This window comes from Orycteropus afer, unplaced genomic scaffold (assembly GCF_000298275.1).
Source record: "Orycteropus afer afer isolate SDZICR_OR568_19922 unplaced genomic scaffold, OryAfe1.0 scaffold00493, whole genome shotgun sequence".
Lineage (NCBI taxonomy): Eukaryota > Metazoa > Chordata > Mammalia > Tubulidentata > Orycteropodidae > Orycteropus > Orycteropus afer.
Window position 1 is genome coordinate 543,812 of NW_006922080.1, and position 10,510 is coordinate 554,321.

General features: G+C 41.9%; 1 protein-coding gene across 1 annotated transcript in view; it reads right to left on the bottom strand.

The window, feature by feature from the left end:
• The window catches only part of APLP2 (amyloid beta precursor like protein 2), a 62,137-nt gene that overhangs the window by 5,535 nt on the left and 46,092 nt on the right, over positions 1-10,510 (bottom strand). The window contains exons 12-15 of the mRNA XM_007955179.2: positions 7,746-7,898; positions 5,484-5,519; positions 2,533-2,618; positions 1,581-1,655 (exon numbers count right to left, since the gene is read on the bottom strand). Of these exons, the coding sequence (XP_007953370.2) occupies positions 1,581-1,655; positions 2,533-2,618; positions 5,484-5,519; positions 7,746-7,898 (350 nt within the window). The remainder of the gene's footprint in view (positions 1-1,580; positions 1,656-2,532; positions 2,619-5,483; positions 5,520-7,745; positions 7,899-10,510) is intronic.

Genomic DNA, 10,510 nt, shown 5'->3' on the forward strand with positions numbered 1-10,510 from the left:
CCTTGTTTCTACCTCTTTATCTTGCTTCTCTGTGTGGATTGTGATGGTCTGTTGTCTCTGAGACATCAGGGCGTTGTTGTATTTAGATTTCTGGTAACTGTTTGTGAAGAGCAGCCAAGGGTGATTCAGGCTCTTCTTGTTTTTTTATCGTTGGCCCGTTGGTAGAGAAGGAGGTGGTGGGTCACACTCACTAAATGAAGTTGCAGGAGGTGTGGGTATAGTTGTGTCTTATGGGAACTGTTGCTGTCACCCACTCTGACAAAAATTATAATTGAATAACCATCAAAAAAGAAAAAGCACATGGACAAAAAATACCCCATGCAATCATGCAGAAACAGTAACCAAAAAAAGAAGAAAAGGAAAAAGAAGAAGAAAAAAAAACAAGAAAACCTGCAATATCTGGTGATAGGGCAATAAGAGAAAAAAGGTAGAGGAGGAGAATAATGAGGAAAAAAATGGGAAAAATGCAAAACGAATAACAAAGAATGATGCTAACCACAAGAAAAAAAAAATTGCAACCAGGAACACAGAAAAGAAAAAAAGCTGGAAACTAGGAACCAGAGGTGGGGGAGAGATTTGTAAGAATAAAGAATAAAAGTAAAAAGGACAAAAGCAGTAATAATAATACTTTTAAAACAGACAAAAACAAGCAAACTAAAAAACAGAAAAAAGAAAGGAAAAAAAAAAAATTGGGGGAGGGCCGGCCAAATCACCCAGGCTCCGTCTGAGCACACAGATTGGGATGAAGTTCCTGCCAGCCCAGAAGGTGGGTAGGAGTGGAGGATGGCCGCACCTCCATTCACCAAGCAGGTGTGGGGTATAAGAGTAACAAGGGGAATGTCATACCTTTCCAACCGTCCATGTCCGGAATGTCCTTGGGGTTACTGGCAAGTGGAACCTGTTCTTAAGTCCCTGGAACCTGGGAGAATGCTGTTGCTTTAACTATCCAAAATGGTCAAGCTGCTTGTAAACATTCAAAATGGCTGAGCCCTCCAGACAGGCAAAAGTCCACAGCTCAGCTCGGCTTTCTCTTTGCTGCTGCTTCACTTTTTATTCCCCAGCCACCAGAGCAGTCTTCTGTGCAGTCCCTGGCTAGCAGGGCTGATTTTAAGGTTAATTCTTAGGTCGTACCACAAGTCAGCAATCTCCAAGCTGTCTGTGCCGTCAGGATTGCTCAGGCTCATTGCCAGACTGCAGCTCTGTATGTCTCCTTTTTTGGTATTTTCATGCAAATTCTTCTGCTAGTTGGAGTTCAGACCAATTCTATATCCTTCCCTTCAAGGCTCAGGGGTCCAAGATTATCTTCTGTGTCTGTGTTAATTGGTTCCTCCTTTCTTTGTTGAAGAGGGTCTGTGCAGTTTTTCTGCCTATTCCGCCATCTTTCTGGAACTCCCAGTATGTAGAAATCTAAATTTTAGCTTTCTTACTCAGAAGCATGGGGAAAATAGAGATGAGGGACCTTTGTTACATTAAGAGATCAGACATCCCTCCCATTTTCTACTTGAACTGAGAAGGCAGAAAATAGAAACAGCTAGGGTGGAAATAAGACCTAGCATTAGGCTCTGGAACCAAACACATACCGGCTCCTCCTCAAGGCCTCCGACCCTCTCGGCATTGAAGATCATTTCCTTAACATCAAGTGTCTCATCAATGACCTGGAACACACATGAGAATGTCAGAGGAAACTGAGTATAAACATAGTTCTCCCCTCTATTTATACCTGCTAAACATAAACACACCAGTGATAGTTCTGTCATGTTCTCTCACATCCACTCCCCAGATCCCTAAATAAAGGGGCAAGTGTGGCTGCAAGATTACTGTGCAGTTGTAAAGTCCTGCATTTCTCTTTAGGTAACTGTTGTGGGGAGATATTTCAGGACAGATTACCAAGAAGCCAAGTTGAAATATCAAACTCAGAAGATAATCCAGGAATACAAATGATGGAAGATACTAGAAAGAGAATGGGTAAGTGCTGTTGTGTGCCATCAAGTAGATTCTGACTCTTAGTGACCCTATAGGGCAGACTAGAACTGCCTCATATGGTTTCCTTAGCTGTAATCTTCAGGGGAACAGAATATCAGTCTTTTCTCCCATGGAGAAATCTCCCAGGTTTGAACTCCTGACCTTTAGGTTCAAAACTGAACACTTTAACCATTGTACCACCAGGGCTCCTTTAGACTAGGAGGTATAAACCTAAGGTAGTATAAGAACCAAACCCAACTCTATCCTTGTCTTAAGTTATTAAATTTCTACTCACTTGAAAATGGCCTCTAATATTTTCTTCATCTCTTTAGTTGCAAAGGTATTTTCCTATTATATAGCAAGAGATAAGCTACTGCTGAAAGTTTTTTTTTTTTTTTTTCAATTCCTTCTTGTGCCCAGATTCTAAACAATTCTACAGATCTGTGGGAGCATTTTGAGCCCACCAGCCTTCTAGAATAGAGGTCATCTGGAAAGCATCTAAAACAATGTCACTCACTCTAATTACTCTCAAAATGAAAACATGCAGGGCAGGAAAGAGAAGTGGCTCACCATATTCTCATCCACTTCATTCTTGCTGTTTATCACTTTCTCTTCAGCACCTATCAGTCCTCCATCATGCTCTCCTGCTCCAGATCCTGCATAGACAAGAGATCACACTTGAGTTTCCAAGGACGGGCTGAGACATGGTACCAATCTCACAGAGCAGCAAACTCACTCCTGAGGCCAGGGAGGCTATTCAATATGCTATGTGGGTCACACTGCTGGGGATGTGCAGTGCTCTATCAAGATGAATGATACAGGCATTCTCCAGAGGACCAATGGGCATAGTGGAGGAGAAGAGTGTGGACTTGTCTCTCACTTGGAAAAAAGGCAGGTAAGGCTCCAGAAGAGAATGTTTGTTGTAAGAAGAAACTGAATCCATTCTAACATGGAAAAGCATGTGACCCTCTTATGTGATATCACCTATCCCACACCTTTCTCTTTCAACATCCTGGGTTTCTTCTGAACCAGTGAAGAAAGTTACACTTGCAATGAATCTGCAAATTTGCCTTGAACATCATATTTTCTCCCATAGGCACTTCTTTCTGCCTGGAGTACTCATCCCTCCTATTCATTCTTCAAGCTTCCGTTTCTTCTGGGAGACATTTCCAGGCTATATCACTTACAATCACAGTTTATAATTACAGATTTTCTCCGTGTCTCCCACTAGACTGCAACCCTCTCAATAATAGCAAAGTGTCTACATTATAGATGGGCCCATCCTAAATGTGTAAATTATTATACAATGAACAAAGAAGGAAGCATTCCATAAACTGGGAGAATGCTAATGCAGGGTAAAAGGCACCTTTCTCTAACAGAACAAAAATAGTAACACTATTGCTGTCAAGGTCAGACATCACCTGAGCCCTCATCACTTATGTGTGGCACTCCAAGTGATGGTATCTAATACACAGACTGGCTGAACTCAGCACCTTCCCAGGGAGAGGAAAGAGGAGGAGCAATCTTCTTTATTTTTTGCTCCAAAACATGGGACTCCTTACTTAGTAGTAACAACAAATATACAGAGTTCTATATAAATGTCTGTGATTTGCACCTTTCATAAATAGATAAACCTGATAACATTCCTGGCATTCTAAGGTAACTATCTGTAAATGAGTAAGATCCAAACATGAGTATAAGCAAAGCACTGTCATTCATATGCTTGTGAAAGACTGATAATGAAAGTAGGCCCAATAACAGCAAAATTTTCCAGTTTGTAGCTTGACTCATTCCCAACACACAGTAATTAATAACACCTACCACAGGCGCTGAGACTGTAGGCTGGCTAATGTAGGATGCATTAACTTATATAACACAGCCAAAAATAATGCAATTTTTGTCCTAAAGCTTTCCTTTTAAAGAAGAATGGTAGGCTTGCCTGTAGGTAAGTTAAATTATGGGTGCCTTTTGCAGTCTCAAAATGTCAAGAAAACAGCAATACTATATGCCAACTATCAGACAAAGAAGAATCTGGAAAAGTGTTGCCTTAGGAAGGATGCTTATGATTAAGCCTAATAAATTTTAATTCTGAGCTACTTCCATTTTTTTTTCTCTCTCTCAACCCTTCAGAATTTTAAAGGTCATTTACTTGTAAGGGCAGGATCCTATTAAAAAAAATAAGGTCCACTGAGCCAACTACTTTAAAGTTCTAATCAGTCCAGACTGTTACAATACTTTTTTGGTGGCATAACTTATGTGTTTCTTAAATACTGACCAAAATCACTTTACTTTTATGGAATGGATAAACAAGTGACTTCAAGAGACTAAGAGGTAGTTAATGGTTAAATTACTCCAATTAACAACAGCTGAAATATAAGGGCTAAAGGCAATTAAATTTCTAAAAAATTCCCTTCTAGCTATAAACACTTCAAATATGTTTTCAGAAGAATGGTAACACAGTGCTCTCCAACAAGCAGAGTATCCAAGTAGAACAAAATAAAGTGTCTACATATAAGTGATTTTTTAAAAGATTCACATCACATTTTTATGCTCTGAGAATAAGCTATGGCATAAACCAGAACTGCTTGCCCATTATCAGTTTGCTAGACCCAAGAACAGGCTCACAAAATACATACGAAGAATCATGAAATGTCTGAACTCATTCACAATGATTGTAGAGATTGTGAGCCACCCACCAGCCTTGGAGAAGTCAGCAGCCAATTTTATGTAATAGAAACAGTATGGGCTTTGAAGACAGAGGGAACTGGTTTGAATTTTTGGTTTCTCCATTTGTAAGACCTCATGATTTTGAGCAAACCATGTCTCAAGAGACTTCTTCAAGTGCCTAATCTCTGATAAAAACCCTACTCACGTCAAGGGGATTAAATGAGATTAAGCGTTGAGCGTGGTACTTTGCATACTTCTGTTTTTCTTAAAATAATTAGAGGCTTGCTGTAAGAGTTCACCTGTGTCATCCTGTTTCATTCATCAGCTTCTAATGTTTTGAGGAATGCTACAAGTCAGGGGATATGAGGCAAATGTTGAAGACAAAGGGCAAGTGATATCTAAAAAGATAGGGGAAGATTGGGTATAGCAGAGAAAAGGAACGCAAGAAGAAAAAGCTTCTCCTCCACTTGATTTTAAATTAAGGACGTTTTTACATAAATTAGAAATCCACAACCAACCTGTTTAAATGGATATATTTTAAAAAGTCTGTCCAGATTAAAAGGATTTATAAAAACACCCGTTTTGTTACTCCATATTCTCTGGGCATCCCCAAAGGAAAGCTGAGGATGATCATACTACAAACATCATGGGAACCACCATTCTAAGTACTAGAGGTCAAGCCAACATGTTAGCAACATGGAGGAAGGGTATTGCTGGCTCCCCTCACAGCCATGTTTGAAAAATGATGTGGAAAAAAATCAGGTGATGGTATGAAACATAAAATGAAACTTCCGACACACTGAGGAAGTGAAAAGGGATGAAGGTCTTAGAGGGAACATCTTTGAAAAACCAACCTTTCTTCACTGGGTGGTACAACTCCGGCTGTGAGTCTAGCAGAAAGAAAAACAATAAAAACAAAATAGTACAAAAGGAGATTAAGAAAGAAAATGGGTTCTTTCAAAATTCCTATATTAAAATTTCTCTACTATGTGAACAAAAAGTGTTTTTCCTTAAAAGCCATGTCTGAAATATCCCACAAACAAACCAGCAGTAAGATGTAAAGCAAATAACTGAGAGGTGGTAAGAGGGAAAGATGTAGGTCTTAAGCCATTTTAGGGAAATTATAGAGATTCTCAAATTACTTAGTCTACAAAGTTAATGTTTCCTAAAAAACAATAAACATTAAAGTTGGCAGTTGCTGTGGCTTGTGGACAAGGAGACAAGGTTCTAGTTCAGTATGTCCAGGATGCCTCCAACCAAGTATGGAAGCTCTCTATGCATGGTCACCTGACAGCCCATGGAGGCTTGGGGTTTGGAAGAATGGGCTTTAGGCATGGAGTGGTAAGTCTTTATTTACTGGGTACTTTCTCAGATCCCACTTTGCTGAGGGAAGTAGTTTAGAAGGCATTTCGGCTCTGACCTGAAGGCAAGACTGGATGCCCCTTCCCAGGCGGTGCCCTCCTCAGGCCTTCATTTGAATACTCTTTCTGGTCAGAGGCATGACAGTTTCATAGTAACAGTATGAACTACCAGCTGTGAGAAGAACTACAAGTTAAGTGACCGTAGGCAAGTCACTTTACTTCTGGATCTTTAGAATCCCCAAATTTGAACACTTACAGTACCTACCTTGGAGTGTTTTTTGGACAATGAACTCTTCCATGACTCAATTATTTCTGCTTTGAGTTTTTTGTAGATACTATGTATTTTCATTAAAGGAAAGCATGCCAAATCAAGGAGAATTTCCAGAATTTTGTTATGAAATATCATTTTGATACTATTATGTTGGACACATTGGTGCCTCTGGACTCTGAACTACCTTCTGGATTCCTTAACAATTGCATACAATTTAGGGTGCTTGAAAATGTAGTATTTGAGCAAACATGGAATCACTACAAGAAAGGCAACTCCCAAATAACACACAGAACCCAAAAACCAAACCCACTGCCACTGAGTCAGTTCTAACTCACAGTGACCCTATAGGACAGAGTAGAGCTGCCCCGTAGGGTTTCCAGAGCTGTAAATCTTCACAGAAGCAGACTGCCTCATCTTTCTCTTGTAGAGCGGCTGGTGGGTTTGGACTGCTGACTTGCTGGTTAGCAGCCAAATGCTTTAACCACTGTGCCACCAGAGCTCCTTAAATAATGCACAAGAACCCATAAATATATTTACAAGGCTTATCTCCCAATAAAAAAGCCAAAAGAGAGAAAAGTTTTGCAAAATTACACCTCTAGGATGCATCACCTCATAAAATACCCTTAAAAAACAGTCATTTGCAGCACCTGCCTATTTCTTAAGTTTCAAACAGTTATATATAGGTCTCCTGATGGCTGCATGCACTGTTTAGTGGGGAAGCAGCTGCCCAATAAATCCCAGAGGAAAAAAATGTAGGTAGGTAACGGTTGTCCCATGGGTCATGAAAGGGTTTAAGGAGAGCAAATATGTAAAATGCTGAGCTAAAGCTGGCATACAAAAAGTAGTCAATAGTTGTGTGCTATTATTTTTATCATTATCACCACCAGCAACAACAGACAAAAAAGAGAATCTGATTATACATGCCCTGGTTTCAGGGCCCCACTTTCAGGAGCTTGTTTATTTTTGGTGCAGACTCAAAGCTTTTACACTTTTAGATACCAAGAACCAACAAGGAAACAGAGGAAAAAATGTCTGACTACTAGTCAGAGGACAGAACTTCTGTCCCAACCTTATGATAGAGATGTGACCTTGGGTGAGTCACTTACCCTCTTTAGCCTCTCCATTCCCTACCCTCAAAATTATTACAAAAAGTTGATACAATATTAAACAAAAGTGCTACTTAATCCACAAAGCATAAGGCATCACACAAGCTGAGCTAGATGGTAAGACTAGGAAAAACAGAGGGCTTTAAGTAACTCATCTATAAAATGGGAGAAATATTACCAAGCCAACTATCTGAAAGTAACTAGCACAGTGCTGCCATGTAGTAGGTGTTCAATAATCTAATCTCCCTCTTCCTGATTCTCACCAGGGAAACCACCTCCCCAAATGAACCCAGTTTCAAACCACTCAGTTCCATTTTCTACCTACAAACCCCACTCCCACCCTCTCTGCCAGGAAGCTGTGTTGTTAATCATACACACCTTCACTCTCAGGTAAGGACGGGAAGGGGTGGAAGGGGTGGAATGGCGGGATCTCGTCACTTTCCTCGGAGCTCACCCGGACGTCCACTGGGGTCTCTGAGATGGAGGCAGTGAACTGGTCCATATAGGCACGCTGCTCCTGAAGTAGCTCATCTGACAGAGAGACAGTAGGAAATCAGGCTTTCAGAAGGATCTAGTTTCCAGCCCCAGGCCCAACCATCTGAAAATAATCATGTCATTACAAGGGTGATCTGTTGAGGGAGTCATACCAGCACACAATCCAGATGACAACTCCCTCCCCCTAAAGCATCTTTCCCTGATTCTGCAGCAACACAATGGGAACTCCAGGGCTTGTCCTTGGCACCCCTTGTCTAATTATCTGTTGTTGTTATGTGCCTTCGAGTTGGACCCAACTCATAGCGACCCTTCCTTGGATTTCCGAGGCAGTATCACTACGGAAGTAGATTGCCCCATCTTCCTTCCGAGGAGTAGCTAGTGTGTTTGAACCGCCAGCCTTCTAGTTAGCAGTCAAGTGCCTTAGGCACTACAGTACCTCTTAATTATCTGGTGCTGCTATAACAGAAATACCACAAGTAGGTGGCTTTAACATATAGAACTTTATTCTCTAACAGTTCAGGAGACTAGAAATTCAAATTCAGGCACAAGGTCTAGGGGAAGGCTTTCTCTCCTTGTTGACTCTGGGGAAGGTTCTTGTGTCCTTTCAACATCTGTGGGCCCAGTGTCCCTTGGAGATCTCCATTTGTTTTTGCATCAATCTTCCCCTGGGTATGTTGTTGTTATTTGCTGTCGAGTCGGCCCCGACTCATAGCGACCCTTCCTTGGGTTTCCGAGGCAGTATCACTACGGAAGTAGGACTGCCCAACCTTCCTTCCGAGGAGTGGCTGGTGGGTTTGAACCGCCAGCCTTCTGGTTAGCAGTCAAGTGCCTTAGGCACTATGCTACCAGAGCTCCCTCCCCTGGGTATAGGAGGTTCTTAGTACAAGGACCATGGGTCCAAAGGATGTGCTCTGCTCCCTGCTCTTCTTTCTTGGTACTGAGGTCCTTCTCTCTCTACTTGCCTCTCTCTGCTTTTATCTCTTCTAGGTTGATGAAGGGCTGTGATTAAAGATGCATCTCACCCTAATCCTACTTCATGAACATAACAAACCTAACCTAATCCTCATTAACATGACCTAATTCTGCCTCCTTCACCTAACAAGACAGCTCACTCCCAAATGGGACCTTAACCACAGGCACAGAGGCAAGGATTTACATCACAAAATGGAGGATAATCAGATCACAAAATGGAGTGGAACCACACAATACTGAGAATCATGGGCTACACAAGTGATGCACAGTTTCATGGGAGATATAATTCAATTTATGACATTCCACCCTTTAGCCCCCAAAATCCATTTCCTTGCCAACTGTAAAACACATCTTAAAAGTCTTATATTGGCTCCAGCTCTAAAATCTCATCTTCTACAAAATTCATCATCAGTGAACTGGTGAATTCTAGAATATAAGTTATCTTCTTCCAAAATATCATAAAAAAACAAAAACAAAAAAACCCAAACCCACTGCCATAAAGTCAGATCTGACTCACAGCAACCCCTCCTTGGGTCTCCAAGGCCATATCACTATGGAAGTAGACTGCCTAACCTTCCTTTCGAGGAGTGGCTGGTGAGTTTGAACTCCCAGCCTTCTGGTTAGTAGTCAAATGCCTTAGGCACTACTGCCATTAGAGCAGAGTACAGTGGTAGTTTATATAACACGCATAAGGCAGACATTTCCATTACAAATGGAAAGGAAGAACAGGCACTATAAACAACTCCAAAACCCAGCAGCTTAGATCATCTAGGCAAAGGCCCTACCCTTCAGGTTCCAGCTGTTACCTATATTCTCTGAATTCTGGGTAGAGCCTCTCAGCCCTGGGCTTCAGCTTTGCCTTCCAGGCCCACTGGGAAGGCAACTCTGTTTCCTTGGCTATGGGTGGTCCCATTATGGGTGGTGACCTTACCTTCTTGCCCTGGCAAGCCTCCTTCTTCAAACCCTAGGGACATAACAGCCCCACCGCCTCAGGTTTGGGCAGTGACTCCTCGGCCCCCAACCCTCTGGCACTCATGACTGGCAGTCCTACACTGCAGAACTAAGCTGAAAAAGACATGGCTCTGAAACCTAGGAGGCTGTTGCTCCAACCTTTGAGATCTAGGAGACTACAACTCCACCCTTTGATACCTTGTAAGCCCTATTTCCTCCCGTGATCCTTCTTGTGCTGATTTATGAGCTGCTCCAGGGATGGCCCTTTTCTTTCTTGGAAGACAACAGATGTAGGCAGCTCCTTTGGCCCATTTCCTGCTAGTAGAATTCCAAGAGGCAGACAATGTTCTCTCTTTTCATTCTTTCTCTGGCCTATACAGTCTTACAAGCTTAATCTCTTTAACAAAAGATTGTGTAGCCTTGTCCTTGGTGAAAATTCTAGGACATGTGTCCTCAGTTTCTGTAACAGAATTTTTCAAACCTGTAAGTTCTGTTTTCATTTTGCCAGGAAGCCAGAGAGAAGAGCAATCAGCCAAAGGGATTAGGTGAGGAGAGGAAACTCAGGCCCGTCCAAAGCAGCAGGACCGCAGAGCAGGAGAAAGGGGATAAAAGCCAGGAACCCGGATAGAGGAGCAGTCAGCCCCAGGGACAACTCAGGGACGCCCAAAGCAGCAGACCAGAAGAGCAGGAGAAAGGGGATTAAAAGCCAGGAAGCCAGACAGAGG